General features: G+C 48.0%; 3 protein-coding genes across 5 annotated transcripts in view; 1 reads left to right on the top strand and 2 right to left on the bottom strand.

Annotated features, from left to right (window-relative positions):
• Positions 1-21676, bottom strand: part of LOC6545846 — a 40466-nt gene that overhangs the window by 7041 nt on the left and 11749 nt on the right. The window contains exons 1-2 of one of the 3 annotated variants that reach the window (XM_026976927.1): positions 18636-19463; positions 9302-9358 (exon numbers count right to left, since the gene is read on the bottom strand). The exons of 1 other annotated variant lie outside the window; for it this stretch is intronic. Coding sequence is in view for 1 of the 2 variants with exons in the window: in XM_026976925.1 (XP_026832726.1) it covers positions 9302-9358 (57 nt within the window). In the remaining variant the exon portion in view is untranslated. Of the gene's footprint in view, positions 1-9301; positions 9359-18635; positions 19464-21676 lie in introns of those variants that run through there. One more of the 3 variants, XM_026976925.1, reaches the window with a different exon arrangement.
• Positions 5599-6678, top strand: LOC6545974 (dormancy-associated protein 2). The gene is made up of 2 exons (XM_001971148.3): positions 5599-5768; positions 6136-6678. The coding sequence occupies exons 1-2, from the start codon at positions 5760-5762 to the stop codon at positions 6637-6639; spliced, it is 513 nt and encodes a 170-aa protein (XP_001971184.1). The 5' UTR covers positions 5599-5759; the 3' UTR covers positions 6640-6678.
• LOC6545973 (RNA polymerase II degradation factor 1) lies at positions 11612-13507 on the bottom strand. Its single transcript, XM_026976928.1, has 2 exons — positions 13420-13507; positions 11612-13347 (listed from the first exon to the last, which is right to left on the bottom strand). Exons 1-2 carry the CDS (start codon positions 13420-13422, stop codon positions 11725-11727), a joined length of 1626 nt encoding a protein of 541 aa, XP_026832729.1. The 5' UTR covers positions 13423-13507; the 3' UTR covers positions 11612-11724.

The following is a 21676-nucleotide window of genomic DNA, read 5'->3' as shown; positions in this document are numbered from 1 at the left end:
GCTTTGGGTTTTCGGTTTTCGTGCGTGTTTTAAGCGGTTTTAAATATTTATGAGCCCATTTGTAGCCACGCTGGCTGAGGCCGCAAAAATATCATTTTATGGCCTTAATAAATTTAAATGTTGTGTCCGGGCTGTTGCACACGAAATGTCTGGGGAAATGAAAGTGTGATGTGGCAGGTGAAAGGAATCTGGAGTTGGCTAGGCGAAGGCGTTTTGGAGGTATGATTTCGAGCGATTTATTCGATTGCAAAGTTATTGGTACAATTATGCAGAACGTATATTGTTCCTATGTCTTTTGCATAAATTCGAATTTAATGTGGTTTGCCCATCGCTTTTGGCTTTAACTCGCCCATTGCTATACAAAAATATATATTTTAAAAGCAAGCAAGGCAAATATCATTTTTATTGTTATTCCTCGGCTGCTGTGCTTGACCAACTCTTATCTCAGCCCACTTTCTTCTGGCCAGACCACAAATTCAAATAGGAGCAGCACCAAGCAAGATGTCCTTGTAGTCCTGCCAAACCCGCATGTCCAAGGACAGTCGAACAATCCCGGCAAGTGCGTTTTTATTACCAACGTGGAGTACTTTCCATATGGCCAAGAGGTTGTTTGGGCACAGAGAGAAAAACCCGAGGTAGCTACATTAATTAATGCTACAATATTTATCTAGGAGAACTATCCTATTGGTAGGATCTATAATATATTGAAAACTATTTGGACCAACACTTCGGGTATAAATCAAATAAATTTCAAAAATTCGCAGTGCTGAATTTTTTCCACTTTTGCTGGCCCGTCGAAGCCGAAATCAAGTTAGCAGAAGACAAATGGGTCCTGGATAGCACAGATGAAGGTCCTGGTGCCAGTTCCAGTGCCAAGCGTCACGATAAGCGTCAAAGGACTTGGCCATAAAAAGCCATGAGCTCGTCGGGCTGCTGGAAATTGGGGGTGGCTGGGGGTGCTCTCGGCCAAAAAAGGGGAAGATCAAAGCGAAAAAAGCAATAAGTCCTGCGGGCGGAATGTAAATTGAAATACAGGAAGGAGGGCGGGGTGGCACTCCCCCTCGTTTCGCCAGTCATCTAGAACTTTGAACCCGAAAGTGAAACCCAAGTGGAACCGAATCCGGAGTCGAAATCCGGATTCCGGATTCCGGACCTAGCCCAACCAGGCCGGAAAGGGAAGCACGCGGCACGCACTTTGATTTGCTGGCCGAGATGTGGCTGCCTGCTGATGAACTCCGGGTGGATGGGGCAAATGGAGAGCTCCTGGAGCAGCTGGCGCAAGTGCACTTGGGCCGCTCCGGCAAATATGTCTTCGAGTGCCATCATCCACTACAGTAAATCCTTCAATTGCAGTCGCTGGAACCGAGCGAGGAGCCCCTTTCGGAGCCGGGTCCTTTGTCTTCCTTTGAAATGCCGCGTGCTTTATTAAAATTTCCATCTATGGCCAGGAGCGGGCAGGGATGGGAGTGGTAGTGGGTCCCTTTGGGGACATTGTTATAAATTCCTTTGCTGAAAAATGTGAAAAATGCGCCATGTAAATTATTTCTGCGCCATTTTTTGGCGCTCCTCCTTTGCTTTTATTGTGCATGATAAATTTTTATTGTAATTGGCTGTTGATTTATGGGCCATGGCCAACGTAGACTCCGGGGAGCCATGCTCCTCCTCGGCCTGATAACAAGTGCCAGATAAACGATTCCCTTTCAATTTGCCATTAATTAGGCGGGTCAGCGGGTGCAGCTCCTCCTGCCTCCGACTGGCCGGGGCATAAAAACTAATCGCGGCATTACAGAAATCATCTATGAAATTGGGCCCGCTGATGCGTAACCTGGGCCTCGCCCACCCGAGCAGGAAGTGCAGGCTGTGGCAGGCCCAAGTCCACATCCACATCGACATCCAGTTCCAGAGGCAAATCACTGGCAAATCACAGGCAGGAATCCCAGAGCCAAGGCCCCATTGTTTGTTAGATGCTCCGCAGTCAAACACCATAAAACTTTATGAATCCAGCGACGTGGAGGCCAACAGCCAGAAAGGCTTTCCAGCTCCTGCCCAGAAGTGGCAGATTTTTTAATGCCTTGCGAAAGATTTCATGGTTACTTCGCCGGGTTATAACAATTTACAAATTATGTAATCGAAATTTATTGCCCAGCATAGCATAGCTTCTCCTCGAGGCCATTCCTGGCAGCTCCTCCATTCTCGATCCTCCCTCCACTGGGTGGGCCCACTGCGCCTGGCATTTTGGACACGCACAGGTGGCCCTGATGGCCGCCGTTTGATGTGCGCCACGTTTGACTCCCGGCCAGAAAGGCGGCCAACGAGGACTCCACTCAACGAGCTTGGTTCCAGATTAGCGGCACCTCAGTTCGCCATGGAGCGTAATAGCACATTGTGCATATCTCAGCTTCTGATAGCAGAAACCCAATGGCTAGGGATTCTCTTCGCGCTGAAAAGCATCTTGCCAAGTTAGTAAATATGGTACTATTGCTTGCACGGATTTATAGACTTGGATAGACTGCAAAGAGTGCCACTTTATCCCTAAAACCATGTGAAACGTTCCTCCCACCAAAGACGGTTCAAATTGAGTTACACTAATTCCCCACTCGAATCCTTTCCACCTGGGAGACAGTGGCTTAGCAAGTTGCCCGCAGATGAATGGCAATTTGTTCGGATTAAGCCGGATTGCCGCCCACTCCGATTCCGGCTGCTCCTGCGCCTCGTTGTCCGGCGCATGGATCCGTGACCCATTAGTTACGGCACTTTCCAAACAAACTCCAATAATGCAGCCATTAAATGCCAACTATTCTGCCATCAAGTGCTTTAGTTTGACATAAATCTCCGGCGGATGGCGAAACTTTTGCCGCTTTTTCCAGCCACAAATCCGAGCGCACCGCCCTCCAACCAGCCGCCCATACCACCCATACCACCCATCCCACCCACTGAGCCCCAGAATCCGGCAATCCACTCGGATCAGTGGGCATATGTCCGGCGAGGGCTTATGTTGCAGCTTTAATTAACGCCAGGTTTCGGGCTGCCCCTCCGCCGTGCCCGCTTGGCCAACAGGTGCGGATAGTTTGGATCACCACCCTTGTTCTGGGCCGCCCCCCTTCAACAACCTGCTGCACTGAGCAAAAAAACCAGGATCTCTCTCATTTTCAATTTATACTTATATTTACTTAGTAGTGGTCTTGCATGGATTGGCATGTATTTATACAGCTACATTCAAGGATACTTTGAGAACCATCCTAGCGAGTGACCCAGTAATTTCCCGCTGTGTACCTACTGCGACGCCCCCGCCCGAGTGCTTTTATTTAATTTAGAGTCGCGTATTGCCGGCCAGGACTTTCATGTTGTAATTTCCTCAAATTTACGAGTTTGCTTAGCCCGGATACGGGTTGGGCTAGTGCAGGGGATTCGTGTGCCGGAGTGGGCGGGCGGCTTGTATTTGGATTTTTGGATTTTTTGGGCCCACAGAGCGGGAGCGGCAGGATTTACGACTCGGCTTGGTTGGGTTAGTTTCAGTGCCTTTCGGGTTTTCCAGGGTTTTCCGGGGTTTTCCGCTGCGGCTTGTTAGCGCCTCGACTCTCATTTTATTAGCAGCATCCGGCAGGACGAGCAGAAGCTGCCTTGTTATCCTTCCCAGCCAGATTGCTGTAAATGAGCAACTTTTTGCCCCCAAACCCGGCAAACTGTGTGTGCGGGTGTGGCTTTCTGGTAATTTCGCATGCAGTTTATGGCTAGGCATAACAGCCAAGGCAACAACAACCGAAGCTGGGACCTGGCTCCTGCAGCTGTTAGAAGCCCCATGCATCACGCCCACACCCCCCGCAAACAACACCCCCGCGCCCCTCACACACGCAGGTTGATGACGCCGCTTATAAAAGTTGATCAAAATTATTACCACGCCGGCAAACATTTCGGCGGAGCTGCGGAAATTGGGGATCCAGTGGGAGCACTCAAAATACCCTTCGCTATATATTTTACTTTCTAAAGCATATTTTTAATTGTATCACATCTTTGATAGTGCAGGCAAACACACTTAAATAAATTCCCTGCTTATGATAGATTTTCGCAAGTGCAGAAGTGCCGCGCATACCCTGTAAGCACTCGGAAAGGTAAAGAGGTGAAGGAGCATCTTGTGCCCCCCACCCCAAGCTCGTGGAGCGACCCTCTTTCGGGACAATTAGAGTGGGCCATTGCCATAAAGTTATGGGATTCATGGCGCACGTTTTGCACAACGCATTTCGGAGTTTACTTATTACTGCAGTTTATCTGCCCGACGGACGAACTTTGGCCACGTTTCATTAGCCATATGCTGGGTGGGCGGGCAACTCTTGCCTCCACTTGGCTCCTCTGGACTTTCATTCTGCTGCGTAAGTGTGCTCCGGTTTTTTACGAGTGCACATCCTGTGCGCGATATTAAATCCATTTAATGAGGCGGCGGCATGTGAATTCCATATATCTACTACACTATGCTCGTAGTTACTGAGGCGGAGCATTGGGCGAAATTGGCAAAATTAATTATTTGGCAATTAATTGGCAAAGGTCGTAAAATGGTAATCATTTTACGGTCCTCGCTGCGTAGCGTAAATACAATTTTAATTGCTCTAATCTGGCGACTTACTGTGCATATGAGGCTGTGGAACCGAAAGTGCAAGGCACAAAACTAAAATTAAACCCATATCAAGTAAATACTTGAATCAAGAGGTACCCACGAAACGGGCGGTGAAAGAGAAAGCCTTTCTCGTCTACCACATCGACGCGTTACGCATACGCCCCGTAAACTAGGTGAGCCATTGTCCAAGTTACGTATGCAAATGCAACCGATCGGCGGCAAATGCTAATGAAATGCATATTTAATACGCAGCGAATCCGATACTGGACCCTGGCCACCTCTCGCATGCTCCTCGGGCAATTAAAGTAATAATGCTAAGTGGAAAGCACGCGCGAATCTATGTCTTTTCCGCATTTCGCGGTGTTGCATAAAATGTTGAACAAAGCGCGGAATGCTCGCCACATTATATTGATGGGATCGGAACGGAACGGATTGGATTGGCTTGGATTGTGTTGGATTAAAAAGTGAGTATGTGAGATTCCATGAATGGCTCCCAGAGCCAGTCACCAAAACGCCGCTTCCGATTCAGCGATTCCCCGATTCAAGGAGCTCCCAGAGATGCAGAGATGCTGAGGCGAAAATTGTTTTGTTGGCGCAAAATACTCGAAACGCTCCGCCGAGCAGCGACCGCGCCCAGGCCTAGGCGCACACTGCGAGAAAATACTCACTTATCTGATGTGCACCAAAATATAAAACTTGGAAAGAAACTGCTCTGAAGACATTGCTTGTGGGAAACACACTAAGATACTTAGATAAATTATATTTCTGATTTCAGCCCTTGTGCCTTGTTTCGCTCAGTGTGCCGGCAAGCAACAAGCTGTAAGCAATAATTAGGCACACGTAACTTGGACGCCACTGTGCTGCGGCGCTGCACATGCAAATGTTGCGGCTCCGTGGAGGCTGCAATGCAATCCGCCGCCGCCGAAGATAATGAGGGACAGGTGGATGGCAGGGGAGCCCATAAGTACGCCACATGCGGCCATGGTGCACTGAACCTGATTACCGCATCCGTATAAAAGCCCCATCGATTCCAGCCGGCCCACACAGTGCTGAAAGCGAACGCGCTCCACTCGGCGGTTGCAGTGGACAACTAAAGGATTAATTAAGGACTTGCTTAATCAGCAGCCGCATCGCCAAACGCAGCTGCAAAATGGGCAAAGTGAGTCAAGTTAAGCTGACATAAAATACGCAAAAATATATAAATCAGTAAAAGTCCACTTGAACTCCAAGCCAACTCATTGAAAACAGTTGTGTTCAATATAAATTCAAGCAGTGTAAAAGCTTTAAATAGAAATTTAAAATATTTAAGTAAATCAAATTGAATTTAAGTTTAATTTGCATTCGCACCAAGTGTTCATTCAAATGCATGCAAATGGTCAGCAAACAGAATGTTCTTGTTAATTTGACCAAATGGATTTCAGTTTTGGAAATGGCACTTAGTTCTTGCATGATAACATTTCGATTATAATTCAGTTTCGAATAGTATTCAGCTTAAAAGCTCTCGCTTTTGATTTACCCACATCAAGGTGTCATCTGGGAGCGCCTCCTTGGTGGCCAAGGCGCTGGCCATAATGCTCCTGCTGGTGGCGACGGGAGTGCAGGCACGGCGGCTGGGCCACCGACGCCTCATCATCCACGTGCCGGTCAAGGTGAAGACGCACCACCACACCCACACCGTGTACAAGGTGCTCCACGGATCACATGGCGGCGGCGGTGGAGGAGGAGGTGGAGGTGTGAAGCAAACAGTGTACAAAGTGCTGGGCTTCTCCACACACGGAGGTGGCGCTGCCAAGGGTGGCGGAGGAGGAGGCGCTGGCCATGGAGGCCATGGGAGCTACGACATGGGCGGAATGGGCCACGGCGAAATCACGTACGAGGACATGCACGGATGCGAGAGTGGCAAGGTGATTCCGGCGGCCAGAGACATGATTTTCAATCACTACTCGCGGCACGGCCAGAGCGATGGAACTGGCGAGGATTACGCCGAGGAGCTGGACGACTTTGTAGACCTAAGGGATGGCTGGTTGTGAATAAAGAGACGTGTGCGCAATTCCCCGCCGATTAATTATAAAATTCCTGGCGGCGGCGATCCCCCCGCTCCACTCGCACTACGGATGCGCTGACGGAGCTCCAGACTCAGCACCACCGAAATTCCAATCCCCGGAATCTGTGTCTTTGTCTTTGGCTGCCGATTCGCATTTGTATTGTTTAATTAGGAATCGGGGGCTGGCTGGGATTGGGTGGGGTTCGGGGGCTTCTGGCCTCCTGCCATCGCGCACTTGAGCAAAACTCGAAGTATTTGCATAGCTCTCGACTGGGGCATGCGGCATATTTTAGTGGACAATTAAAGGAGCCGAGTGTCAGTGGCTGCAGGCAGTGAATGGGAGACTTGCAGAGCTGCAAGCGATGTGAGGAGCGGTCTTGCTGCTTAAATAGTTCCCGGGAAAGTCAAATACTTAATTGGTCTCGCAAACTTAATTGGCACTTGATAATATAATAAAAGTCTGCGATGGCAAATGGAAATTCTGGGACCAAGAAACCAAACCGTATATTGGCCATATTTTGCAAGAAAATGCTCCGATTATCGAATGTAATGCCTTTTTGAACTCGTATTGACCCAACAAATCGATCGGCATTCCAAGCTGAACTTTTTTTTTTTGGTCGATTTTTTCAAAAAATTGATGATGTAACCTCTTACCAAAAAGTGAAAAATTGCTAAAAATTCGATTTTTGTATATCTGCAAAAAAGTTATGCGCATGGTTAGTAGGGATCACTAGCTGCAAGAAACAGTAACCATCTCATCCGTGTGACTCTTTTTGGCCAAGTTACGAGGAAGAAGCCTATTGAGTGGCACTTAAAATCGATAGGTTACCATATGAGATCACTATAGACCAGAAACGCTTAATCCACTTGGGAATGGGTTTCTAATCCGCCTTGCAAACACCCATTGATCAATCTTGCCAATCGCTGCCAGCCAAGCCATCCGAACTGGAGCACCAGATTGGCATCGGCTGGCCGGCACTTGACATAAGGCAGATTGATCGCCGGCCGCCCGGCCAGCAGATGGCTCCAATGCGGATGCCCCACTTCCCCCAAGGAAGGCAGGTAAGCACAGGTGCCGCCGTTCCTGAGCGCAGAATAATTTGCGTGTAATTGAAGGCGACAGCGCGTCACGGGTCGGGATGATAAATGCGTCTGGTCGCTCCAGGAGGAAAACCCGATCCGCGGAGGATCCCAGCCCATAAAGACACGCGACGGGTGGTCGTTGGTGGCGGTGGCGGTGGTGGCCAATGCTCAGTGGTCGCACTTTCGGCTGGCGCCAAGCGGTCAGCCCAACTGGATGGGGGCCATTTAAAGGCATTTAGCTGGTAATGACATTTAAGAGCGGTGGCATAAATCGCGCCACAACATTGTTGCAGTGAAACGAATTAAGCCCGCGCACGCACCACCTCCTCCAGATGAAGTTGTTGGGCCCGCAGCACATCCAATCCATCGGACACGTGGTAAAGGCTCGGACTCAACGGGGCGGATTAGACACGCGGCGAAAATCTTGGTGCATTGAATCCTGATTTATGGAACACCCATCAGTTATCAGTTAAGTGAATAGCTGCATTGTAGGCAAAGGTTGATTATCTAACGCATTATAAATTATTGTAAATTTGTCTCAGATTCCTGTTCAAAGTTTTCCCAGAAGAGTGGCTTTGGATGGCAGACAATTTGCGAGACTGGAGCTGTTCAATGCCGAAATCCTTTTTGCTCTGTGTGAGTCGCTGAGCTGCTTATGTCCACTGATGACGAGCTGAGTCCGCAGGGATTTGTCCATCAGTGGCTGGGCTTTGGCCAATTCAAGTCTCCTGGCTTTATTGGATACGTTAAGCCTGTGCACATATTTGCATCCTGGCTGGGAGAATGGCTGGCGGCAACAAAGCGTAAAACGATTTGGCCAAAACCAAACAGGCAGTGGAAGTAGGAGCAGTCCGGGCCTTGGAATGCGATGGGATGGGCTGGGCTGGGTATTGGAGTTACCTTTACAATATTTGGCTGCTCCGGCAAATGCCTCCCAATGCTAAATACATTTTGTGTCGCTAGCCGGCATGTGATTTGCTTTTCACTCACCAGCCTGCGGTCTAAATAAATGTATTGATTTTGGCAAATGGCTTTTGCATGGCCGGGAAAAGCTGCAGTCCACATTTGAGGATGTGTGGCACAATCCCATATGGCAGCCAAAAAAAGGATGATGCTTTTTTATACAATCTGACATAGATAAATAAAATAACTGCGAAATCATATTAGTATTTCATGAAATTGTGATTGGTTGAACCTTTTTTACACACTTTTTTAGCACTGCGGCATAAACACCACTTCCATCTGCCATCAGTTCATCTACTATCTCCCCTTAATATCACTGCTAAACCGATTTAAGCTCTTTTCAATCAGCAACATTTAAATTTGCAAAGTCCGCCAATCGTCGAACTTTTCCCTGTGTGTTCATTTCGTAATTGAGGCAATCCTTGCGGCGTCCTTTTTCCACTTTCACCCTTTCTGCGCCCTGTTTACCCATCGTCTAGCCTTTGATTTTTCATTTTTTCAGCCACAATTTGGGGCCATTTTGCTGTTTGCTTAATTGGTTTCATTAGGGAAATATTCGGCTTTCCATCGGGCCTTGAATTCAGCAGCACCCGGCCACTTACCGTCCTTCCTTCTCGGCGAGCGGAGGATGCCAAAGAAACGACGCTCCTGAATCGCACCTGAAACGACGGAGCGAAGGGTAAAAGTTAGAAAAAAGTTGGTCCAAAGTACAAACTTTAAGGTGGAAAAGTTTTGGCCAGGTGGGAAAAGGACCAGGATCCAGTTACACGTGTCGCAGCAGCAAAAGCAGCCGGCCAGGCGGCATAATTTCCACAGAGTGACAACTAAATAAATAGAAGAGACTGCCACCGGAGCAGAAGTTGGGGCCAAGATGGCAAAGTTTCAGCTCGGCGGCAAGGATGCGGGCAGCCACTTCGTCTGAGGCACTAATTTTAACACCATTAATTTGCGAGCATGGACAAGCAGCCAGGAGCTCACGCCACAGAGCTGGAACAGAGAATTTTAAATGAAATGGACACAAGTTTTATTGAATTGACTGGCAGCGGCACCAGGAGAGGAGTGGCAGCGACAGGAGCCAGGAGCTGCTGCCACGAAGGCCCCGCCGGAACCGGAAACGCATTACTCTGCTCCTTGGAGCGATGCTCCTGCTCCGGCACACGATTACACGCAAGCTTAGGGAGGCCAAATGGGTGAAACACAGAGGGAAATGTAGTAAAACACGCCAATTTGTATGCGAAATACATAAACCACATCAGATGGCAGGCTTATGGAAATGAAAAAGGCTTACGATTTTACCTATTCCATTTCGATGGCCCTGTGCTCTCACGATCTCCCAATTTCTGGCAGTGTAACCCTGGCACCAATCAAAAAGAAGCGCCAGCCAACCAGAAGTAGAAGTTGTGGCAAAGTTTTTGATTTCATGATATATTTATGGGCACCCGCTGCTTCTTGGGGCCCATCCAATTCCTTTGAGTAATAAACTCGGGCCCCAAAAGGCCGCTGCCAAGGAAGCGGCTTACAACTTTAACCAGAAGTTATTAATTTGTTTTATTTTCAGTCCTGCATACACGGTTTAAACTGGCTGCTGACCCAATATGGGATAATAAGTGTAGGAGGCTGGCAATCGCTGGCATTTATTCGAGTGCGGATTAGTGTATTGCGGATATTTTATCTGCAATTTACGCACCCAAGTGAGCCGATAAGCCGGCACTTGTGTGCCGCAAAGGACTCGCAGGACATGGCCCACTATCGAAATGGCCAGGCTTGTGTAGTGGAAAAAATCGACTCGGCATGGATTCAATTAAATATTAAATAAACGATATCAGCAAACAGCAATTTCCCGCCATCCCCAAGCCCGCAGACATTTCTGAATCCTCGGGCATTGGAGAGAAGTGCAAACACAATTGCAGATGCCCGGGAAAACTTTATGAGCCAGCGTAATCCTGGCAATTATGTGCTGCCATCCCTGTCGCCCATTATCTGCTCTCTCGCTCTCCTTGTGCGAGGACCTGGACAGGAGCAAGCATCATCTCCATATTGCCTGAAAGTATGAAATGAACCAATCAACTACACAGGCTGCACTGAAAGAAACGTGCGCACGTGGAGGTAAATCTCATGTTCTGAGTATCTTAGGTATCTAAAGGCAGGCAGTGGTTGTTGAATCCTTAGGAGCACTCCCCCAACAAATTCATTTAGCTCGCTTTTGGTTCGAGTGCATCATAAGGGGTCGAAAAGGAACGTGTTGCTGCATGGACATTAAACTCGGATGAGCAATGATTTGAACAGGTGCTGCAGTGGCATCAGCAAAAGAAGCCAGGAGTAGAAGGCGGATGAGTGGGCGGTGGTGGATGAGTGGGCGGTGGATTGGGGAGCTGGGCAAAAAGACTAATTATGTATTCATTAAAATGGCAAACGGCAGCAGGCTGCATGTGCCCGGGCACGAGTGTCTGTGCGGAGCAGCTGCATCCTGGGCAGGATTCGCCTCCACAGCGGGTGAAAGTACTGCAGCCGAAGGGCTGACGAAAGGTGAGCAGTCATGAATGCATTTCGCTGGAAAATATTCAGCATAATGGCCTTCGGTTCTGTGTGTGCTGCGGAGTTTGAATATATCCATCCCGGCTTGATAACCTAATGTGGAATGACGAATGTGGGAGCCCTTCCTCTTCCGTCTCCTCGGCGGGAAAGTCGGGTAATGATTCCTAAATACACACATTTATCATGTTTGCACGAGTTTCTTTGAATTGAGTTGGGAAGGTCTGTTAATGTGGGGGAGTAAGGAGACCCAGGGGATCCAGCTGGCTGGGAGTTGATGGACTTCAGTTTAGGCAGAACTTGCTGCTTTAAGCTCATTTAAATTTGGCAACTTTGAAAGCATAGTATAGTTTGGCATCCAATATCAAAGAACTTCTAGCTGGGGGTTTGCACTTAACTTTATTTGTGTTTCTAATGAATAACTACATGGATTTGCCTCAGTTTCCTCCTTGGTTCCTTGCTGTTCTGTCGGTAGTGATCACCTAGTGCGCTCTCAGTTGGAGAAGCCTCCAAAGATGCCCTTGAAGAAGCGATAGATGGGTTTGGGGATCTCCACGGCAAACAGAACGGAGCTCTCCTCCTCCTCCTGGAGTTGGACCACGGGCTGTGCGGATTGGGAGCGCTTTCCGCCCGCGACGGGTTGCTCCTGGAAAGGCAATTGTTGCTGGTTGAGATGCTTGAGATGGTTGAGGAGCAGCTGCTGGACGGCAGCCTGCTCCTTCTGAACTTGAGTGAGGCCATTGTTGGCCTGCAGCTTGATGGGCTGGCTCACGTGGACATTGGTGGCCTTAATCAGATCCTGGAAACTGATGCTTGCCGAGGGAGGATTATTTCCGCCGAACAGCTCCGAAGCCGGAACCAGAAGTGGGAGGGCAGCCAGATTTATGGGAAACAGGACACTGGCATCTGCCTTTTGGCCATCACCGGATGCCTGACTGGCCAGAGGATTGGGGATCAGGTAGAAGTTGGGCTTCTGAGTCTGCTGCTGCTGCGGTTGCTGCTGCTGCGATTGCTGCTTCTGTTGCTGCTGCTTCTGGGGCTCCTCGGAAAAGGAGCGGAGCTTTCCAAAGTACGGGTACCCCCCGTTCTCCTGGTATCCAGCAGGCAGGCCTGCGACTTGAGAGTGGTTCAGGTTCTGGTTCTGGTTCTTGTTCACATAAAATGGATTAGGGAGAAGCACCAAGCTGAGGCCCACAACCTTGGGGAAGTCCGTGAAGGGATTGGGCAGGAAGGGAAACGGCTTGGTCTCCTCGTGGATGTGGGTGTGGTAAGTCACGTTGCTCGTGGAGTTCGCAGTCTGATTTAGGTTAACATAAACGGGTTCCTGTTTCTGGAAGGGATTGGCCAGGAAGGGCAAGGGTAATCCCGGCTTCTTCTGGTTGGGATAGTAGTGCGTGTGAATGTGCTGGGTCGCATTGGCATCCGAGGTGTTTACCCCTGAAGCGAGTGCCCCATTCGGGTAGGATTGGTACTTGTTGTAGTAGCCCGGATACTGGTTCAAAGATTGAGATCCATTGCCCACTTGCACTCCCTGGTACTTGAAGATCTTCTCCAGGTCTTGAATGCTTATCTGTGGAATCTGGTTTTGGTTTTGGTTTTGACCAGGTTGCTCGTACACCAGCTGGATACTATTGTCGCGACCTTGGACTTCGGGATGGTTTTGGGTTATTACTTCTTCTTTGCCAGGCTCCTGATCCTTGGATATCTCATTGGAAGTGAGCTGCTTTTCCACTGGACTAACAACCTTACTCACACTGGCATTTGCTTCCTGGCTTTCTTTAGTAACTTCTGGTGCAACCTCAACGGAATGGGTGGCTACAAATGAAACCCCTTCGGGTTGGCTTTCCTGAACTCCTGGATTTGAGGCGTTCGCCACCTCAGCTGGAACCTCCTTGACTGCAACGCTTTCGCTAGGCACAGCAGGTGAGTTTTCCGGAAGATCTTGGGAGGTGATCGAGCCACCCAGCTGCGGTTGGGTTTCCAGTACTTCGTTGGCAACTTCCTGCTTGACCTCCGCGGGCTTGGTTTCTTGAGGTGAAACGGCAACTTCCGGAGCCGTGTCCTGATCTAAGACTCTGCCCTGAGTGGCCACCAGAACACCGAGTCGTAGAGGATGCTGGTGGAGAAATTGGAAGGCCAATATTTAACTATTGTACTACCCAAGGACTCCTTCCCTCGGTTGACTTACCATGATGAGAGTTTCAGTGGAACTGTGCCAATTCAGACTTCACCCTGGCTATTTATACTAGCGCTGGACAAAGGTCACATGCCTAATCTCCGCAGGAAACGTCCACCCATCGATCAGCTAGTTCTATTCCGACTATCTCCCGCAATATCCCGGGGCACTTTGCGTTCTTTTGCTATTATCGCTGCGATTTGGGTGATTTGTGTTCGGTTCACTTCACTTGAAAGGCGCCAGTGGCAGGAATATCGGTAAAAATGGAATTGCACTTAGGTTATATTGTGCCAGTGCTATCTCTCCGACCCCGACCCCGATCCCTACCCCCACCCCTCCCCCCGCTTATCCGCGAGTTTATTTGGTTCGTTTTACGTGCAACATGAAAATGCCATTGTTTCCGAGGCGCACAAACGGAAATCTATGACTCGCTTTTCAATGTTTTTGTTCGATGGAAAAATGCATGGGCGAGTGCAAAAGACTGTCGTCTGTGAGGAAAGTGAGTAGCAGCAGCAGCAGCAGCAGCAGCAGCAGCTTAAGGCTAAATCGGTGGAAAGCGGTGGAAAGCAGTGAAAAGCGGGCGGAAAAGGGGCAGGACTGGGTGGCAAAGGGAACTGGCTTCCACGGGCGCAAGTGCACATCAGCTGCATATTCATGGCAAGAGCTTTATCTTCGGAACTTTGTTGCCGCCCCATTTCCCTGCCCCATTGACATGTCGCCAGGTGAGCGATGAGTGCTACCTGGTCATTGACATGCCAGGTGAATGGAGGAGTGCACAGTGCTGGGCAGGAGGAGGCAGATCTGGGGCTGGGGCAGATCCCTTCGTGCACATCTCCTGCTGGGCTTTGTAATTGAATTGCCCGACGCATGGCTCGGATTTTTGGCATACTCCGATTTGATTGAAGGTTTTTGTCGTTGACAGACAGAAATACCCCACTGATTTGAATCGATTTTCGAGCTGGTCAAAAGGAAAATACGACAAACAAGTAAATGGACTTCTTACACGCAAATTACTAACTACAGGCGAGGTGAATGCGAAGTTCAGCAGCAATTAAATATTATGGATGAACACATTAGTCGGCCAATTAAGTTATGGTAAGTATGTGGGTAAGATGTTCAGCTAATTGAGCGTAATAAAAATAGATGAGTTGTGCCAAGACATGCTGTCATGGTTAAAAGAAAGGCCAACTAATCTCTTACAGATCCATCTCAATTTCTGTTCTGTTCTGGCTTTCACTTGCCCTTGTTTATTCATAAGTAATACACAACTGAAAGTACATTCCAGGTGCACTTATTTCGCCTTTCAAGAATGAAATGTTCTGCTGTTTTCTCATTTTGATTTGGCCAATAAAAGAAAACTAATATCCAAGCACTTGTCAGTTTGAAAAACAAAGAGTGGAAATGGGCAGGCAACCCAAGTCGACAACTATTCCAATCCGAAGGAGCTGAAGTTAAAGCTGAAAATAAGGCTGAAGTTGCTGCTGGGCCACGAAATGGTTTTGCGCAGCGGCAGATGAGCTGTTGAAATTGCAAGTGCGGCACTTGCTCAATTTTTCATGAGCCTCCCACTCCCACTACTCGATTTCAGCCTCTGCGCACGATAAAGCAAGATGAAGTCGACTGGGGAATACCCTAAGCTATTGCCAACCAATTGAAAGCGTTTGTATGGAAAATCAGAAGTTGTGCGCTTCATTTAACAAATGGTTGCTGTGTTTTACTTTTTTGTCTATCATATGTTTTAAGATGAGATTTCTTAGGTATGCCGAATGCTAAGCTGTTAATATACCTATGACTCCCAGTCGCCAATGAACTCCGCCAGCAGCTGGAGAAGGAGGAATTCGCCTGAGCCACAACCCACACAAGCTGGGCCCGAAATCGCAGCTCCGAATGCCAAAGGAGCGGAGGTGGACAGAGGAGCCCGGATGAGGAGCAAGGTGCCAGGAAGGGGATCTGTGAAAAGGCGAAATTAGCGGGCAGCTCCCTCGGCTCTATGAGCATGCTGCAACCAGCCTCCAGAGGCGGCCATCGCGGCCAGACAATGAGGCGAGTTGCGGCCCTTGACTTGGCCAACTCCCAACTGCAAGCTACGAGCTCCAAGCTCCCAAGACCCCGGATCCGAAGGCACACGAAAATAATAAGGAATGAATGTAAATAAATGGTGCTAGGGGTAATGGCAACGAATGGACGACAAAAACAGAAACCCCAAGAGGGGCAGGCGGCCAGGGCAGCGGGGGAGCGGGGGAGCGGGGGAGCAGGAGACGACGCCCAAGGCCAAGGCAGCATCATCATCATGGTCAGTGAGATAAGCTGGAACCTGGATCGCTTCGCCAGTTTCAGTTGCAGTTGCAGGCGAGGGTACGTAGCACGGCAGCCAGCACAGTGGCGGCAAGTGAAATAGCACTCGCAAAATAAAATAAATAAAGTAAAGAGCATATTGAACACAAAATATTCGCCGTGATTACTATAAAGAAATCCACTGTAAAGCATTATTTTGCAGGCAATTAAATATGGCATTTTCTAGGCTGGCCAACTTAGGTTCCGAACCACTTTGGGAGCTGAGTGCTATGCAATATATGGTGCGAAGTGCTCCCAAAGCCGCTTCTATTGTCAGAACCCCAGCTGTGCCGCCGCAGATTCTTCTGGCTGAGCCGCTTCACTCTTTCCCCTGTTTTTTCAGCTTTTTTGGGTCGAACTCTGGCATTTTGGGTGTGTGCAGTGCAGCGGCGATAAGATCAACGTGTGAGCCTTGCCAGGCTGTGGCATCTGCAGCAGGTGTTTCGCTTTCAGGTGCTGCCACACAATATGGGTAACAAGTTGCACCATCCTGGCCAAGTTTATCGCCACATAATTCACACGGAGCCCTCAGCCGGGGAGGCCATATCCGAATTGATTGACTCCCGCTGGGGTGTGGAAGTGGCAGTGGGAGTGGGAAAGTGGGAAAATGGAAAAATCAAATAGCCCGGAGCTGAGGGGCCCAGGCAGCAGGATTCACCTGCAATACAACACTCAGCCAGGACCATGCTCCACTAGGCAAATATGGCAGGCGACACAAAGAGCTCCAGCAGCCCAGCAACCCAACAGCCCAGCCGCCCACATTCATCACATCCGCATGGCAGTGCCATCAAGATCTGGCCATCATCGCCCGTCCTCGTGCGCGCTTAGAATTCAAAACATTTCAGACAAATTGGCGTTGCTCTTTGAGCCCCAATGTGTGACAAAATGGAAGGCAAACAGACCGGACTGGACCAGGATCCCCCTGGATGCGCCCCCTCCTCCCTCCTCGGGCTGGACAATGCAGGAGCGCAGTGGAGAGTGCGCCGCCCGCCCTTGTTTAATTTATGCCAAAACATTTCTGAAGCGACGTTGACGACGTCATTTGGCTCCGGAGTACGGAGACCCGACCAGCTCACACGGGCCCACAGCAGTTAGCCCTGTTCTCTCCAAATCTGGCCTGGGATTGAGGTGTCACTTGATATGCAATAAATAAGCTGCTGGGAAATGTGTTAACGAGCCTGCCGGGGCAGGAGGTGGTCATAAGTGGTGCACATCGCGAAAATGAGTACTTGGAACTTTATTGTGAAAATGGGAAAGAAGTTTCCTATGGCAATACTATTGCTGAAACAATAAGGGATTTGAGCTACACAATGTAAGCGCTTTTCTTTGTGATCCCTCTCTAGTTTTCTCCAAGTGCACGGGGGAAGCCTCCACAGAGGGCCTTTGGACTCCGGAGAGAGCTACTTTTGTGCCGTCTGTTTTCCAGCAGCTTGCAACGCCTTGGCGCCACAAAATGAACGCCATTCATGGGGCAACGTGCAACGAGAAGAATGTGACCCATTTTAAGCACCAGTAGCCATTCTCACCTCCCCTCCTCCCCATCTGTCCGCCATCCCCGCCAGAAAACCCCACTGAGTATGCTGTTGTTTGTCTAAATGTTTGCCCATATATGGTACAGCCAGCTATATAAATATGTGAACAGCTTTTAGCACCTTGCCCCCGCACTCGAGTGGAGTGCTCAAGTGGTCGGAGCGGCAGTTGAGCGTGTCCCATTCCCAGTGGCAGCCGGAGTGGAGATCCCCCGGAGAATCAGCCGGAGCACGTGCGTCCGCCAGACAATGGCAGCTTAAGAAGCATCTCCGCTCGACCCGTCAGCTAATGCGGGAATACCGGAATGCGGAGTGTGGGAACTCCACTAGCTGCACTGCTTCTTTTTCAATAATATTTCCCTTTGGGTTCGAGCAGCGATACATTTTTTATTTCGTTTTCTACGTTTCATGGTTGCACAGCGAGAAACTTGGGATCGCTTCAAAGTACTGGTCATAATATGTATGTATTGCATCCATCTAGTTGAACTCCATACTCTAGGTTCATAAACAGAAAACTCCAGTAAATATCGTAGTAAAACGCAGCATTAAATCAATATTTTTCTGTGTGCTCTTCGCAAGGCGGGGCCATTTTCAATTAAGCAAAATTAAAAATTTATTACGAGAAACGACCGAAGGAAAACAAAGGATCTGAAACAGGAACAGCATCGCAGGGCAGGGCAGGACGAAAAGTAAATTGCAGAGTAACTTGGGGTAAAGAGATGTTTATGTTTTCATTAAAAAAAAAGGGAAACCGAACCAGGTTGGTATGCAATGCTTGGTTTCCGATGGGCTGGGATCCCAGTGCGTCGGTGGATGATTGGGCTGCCTCGACCCAAAGGCGGCATCGCCCTCGTCCGTTATCCTTTCGCCCGTTTTATTTGCGCTGAAGTTTTAATCATTGAAGTGACATTGACAGCCAGTGGAAAAGTGGTGGCATCGCGTATTTTACTGGCAGAGGGCCAGCCAAATATTTATGGGTTTTAAGTGATTATTGAATTTGATAGGCGGTCGGTCGCAAGCGAAAAGTTTCATCGCGCAAAAGATAGAGGATATTAAAAAAGTTTTTCATAACACTTGTGAAAAGTTTGAATGGCACGCAAATAAACGGGTTGATAAATACGAATTTGATGGGCTGACTTGATTAATGGCGATAAAGTTAGCTTGCGGCCATATAACACGAATTATTACCTAAGAAAATATTTGCTTTATTTGGGCGTCTTTGTTAATAGGACTATTTTCAGAGGCTGCTGAAGAATGTGGTAGAAAATGAGATAATATAATATTTATTCAAGCACGTTTTTCCCACTTCCATCTGCAGCCTCTTAATTTGCAAGTTATCCTGTTAGCACAATTCAATTAACTAACCTTCCTCAACAGTCTGTGGCTTGTCAAGTCGCTCCTCGTCCTTTGATTCCTTTATTCCTTTAGTCCTTTAGTCCTTTATTCCCTTTGTAATCCGCGTCCTCTTTCGCTCTCCCCTTGCAACAGTTGCGTTATATTTCAATTAGCATAGCGCAACGAACATTTATGCGGCGATAAGTTTTCTTCAATTAAAACTTTGGCACAGACACAGCACAAACACACGGACACGGACACGGAGACGCACACACACGCTAATTAAACTTTGGCATAAATTTTAATTAATATGATTTTCTCGTGCTTTTGTTACTTTACTTCACTTTGTAACTACTTCACAAAGTGTGGAGTGCATTTCAATTCGAGTAAATAAATGTGAGGCGCCACTAATAACACACTTCCGGTTTCCGGCCACGGTTTGTTTTCCTTGCCTCTCCTTTCTGGGGCTTTTCAACAATGGCGGTGGAACGACTTCCGCCCTCACACACACACACTCATACACACATGTTGTGTGTCTTGCGGTAAAAATACAATTGCCTTAGGTTCTTTTTCTGTTTCTGTTTATTTGTTGCACGTTTTTGCTGTGGCTTGGCTTGGCTGCCACCTTTAGTTTAATTCTCGCTGGCGCCTGTGTGTCGCGTGGTGCGCTACTCCTCCATTCGGAGGTTCAACGGACTGCTGCTGGGCTTCGGGATCGGCCGTCTATACGGCTATGCTCTATGGCTATATGGCTATAGAAGCTGGGCTTTCTGGCCCGCTTTCGCCGGCGACTCTCGACACTTCCGCTCCACAACGCGCACAGCAACCGAGACCAACGGACGGCGGCTGCAGACTGAGCCGCGCGAAAAAGGTTTTTGCAAACTGTTGAAAATCGCACGGAAAATCTGCGAGCCGAAGCAATTGCCGAAGTTGATCCCCACGGAGCAACAACAAAGCCCAGCTTCGGGTTCGGCTCCACATGTTGCCAGCAACATCAGCAGCATCGGCGACATCGGCAACATCAGCAACAGCGGCAGCAACAAATGTGCACAGCACATGAGAAAATGTTGCTAAGCGCTGACTTCATAATTCTAGTTGTTTTAATACGCTTTTAAAAGGGAGTTCAATTGTTTAAACATGCATTTAATATATGTACTTAAGGCTAAGATCTCTTGCTCTATGATCTGTAGAACCGCACTTTATTATGGGTCAACTGTTAAGTTTAAATTTATACTTTATTGATTACCCATAGATAGTAATTATGGAAGAGTATCCCAGCCTCGTGCTCCCAAAGGCGTTAGCTCATCTGGTTTTTGCTGCTGTTTTTTCATTTTAGGCGGGAAATATGTGTGTTTCTGCTGTTGTTACTGTGGCCAGCAGCAGCTTGTTGTCTCATTTTGTTGTAGCTGCAACCAGCCATGTAGCAGTGATTATTTTGTCAATTGCAGTGACACAAAGGCATCTGTCTCTAATGCCAAGCCCGATTCCGAATCCCCCTCCTCGACTACTTGGAGCGATTATTTCGATGTTGTCTTTGTTATTTGGGAGCTAAAGAGAATGATTCGGTTGAGGGGGGATTTGGGGGCATGGCTTACAAAGCGGGCTTAAGTAGTTGCGGATTGTGAAGAGCGCTTTGAGGGCATTCAATTGATTCCGATTCCCATGAATGGCAAAGAGTATTCGCGACGACATCAAAGTGCTCCAATCGAATGATTCACTTGCCTGTAATGGATAGCTATGTTTGCACACAGATACTCGTACATGAATATGTATAATTTACTTAGCTGATTAGAGGATAAGCGGATTATGCAAATGATGGTCACTCCCACAACAAAGTCCCATATAAATACTAAGCAGTAGAGCAGTGGAAATGAAATTATTTCAGCTACAGCTGCGAACGGAATCCAGAAATACACACGGCCTACATCATGCATTTTTAATATAGCACACGCATATTTTATTTTAAATCAATTCAAATTATTTCCGAAAAGAATTTAAAGAGATTTTCCCAGCCAGACAATAGAATGCATCGAATGTTTTTGACCACAGAACATGAAACACTCGGTGGCTTGTGTTTAACCAACTAAAAACTATTTTATTGTGTTCAGTTGCATCTGGTTTCCCAAAGGATTTTCACCCATTTCCAACGTTGTTGCTTGTAACAGGCGAAAACAAAGGCGGGTAAAAATAATTAACGAAATTGAATGCAATATTTTAATTGGATAAACATTAGGCTTTTATATTGGCTCAAACTAGCCAGAGAACCGGAATAATAAATTGATTGTAAGATAACAAAAACAGTCGAAATTATTGAGAGAATAACAAATAATTTAACGCCTTTTATACCGAAAATGTACTCCTTTTAAAGCCTAGGTATGTAAGTTAATATTCCCTCAAGTTAAAGTGCCGCCATTAAAGTACATTTTAAGCGCCATAAAGAGCCTGGCCAAAAGAGGGAAATCGACAGTTTATAAATTGAAAAGCTGGCCACAAAACGCCAGCTCCGCAATCGGTTTCCATTTGCACTGCAAGCGAAATTAAACGAAATCAAATGGAGTAAAGTGAATCAAAATCAGGCAACAGTAGCCGCTGCTGCTGGCGAAATTAACGAAAATCATTTCAACAGCTCCTGGGCCACTCAAAAGGGCACTCGTTCACCCCCTGCCAGGAAATCAAGGATCCCAGGAATCCAGGCATCCAAGCATCCAGGCATCCAGGCATCCAGGAATACTGGCATACAGGAGCATGCCCCGCCAGCATCCATAGAAATGCTGGTAATTAAGCGCTCTTCAGCGGCGCACCAGTGAAAAAATGCTTAAAAATAAAAATGATGCAGCAAAACATGAGAATTAAAACGAAACACAACAAATTAAAATGGAATTTAAGCGGCGCCAGCACCAAAAACAGCACCCGAAACCGGGACAAATGCAAACAACTTCCAGCCCGAGCAGTGGCTAAAAGCATTTCCGGCTCGGCCAGGCCAAGGGAACCAGACCCAAGGAATGCCCCGAAAGTATGCTAAGGAAGCGGTCCCGCCGGGGCGCTGCCAAGTGCCACGCCCACTGCACTGC

This window comes from Drosophila erecta, unplaced genomic scaffold (assembly GCF_003286155.1).
Source record: "Drosophila erecta strain 14021-0224.00,06,07 unplaced genomic scaffold, DereRS2 tig00000021-arrow-pilon, whole genome shotgun sequence".
NCBI lineage: Eukaryota > Metazoa > Arthropoda > Insecta > Diptera > Drosophilidae > Drosophila > Drosophila erecta.
The sequence above is the reverse complement of the archived record's forward strand: the minus strand, read 5'-3'. Positions and strand labels throughout refer to the sequence as shown.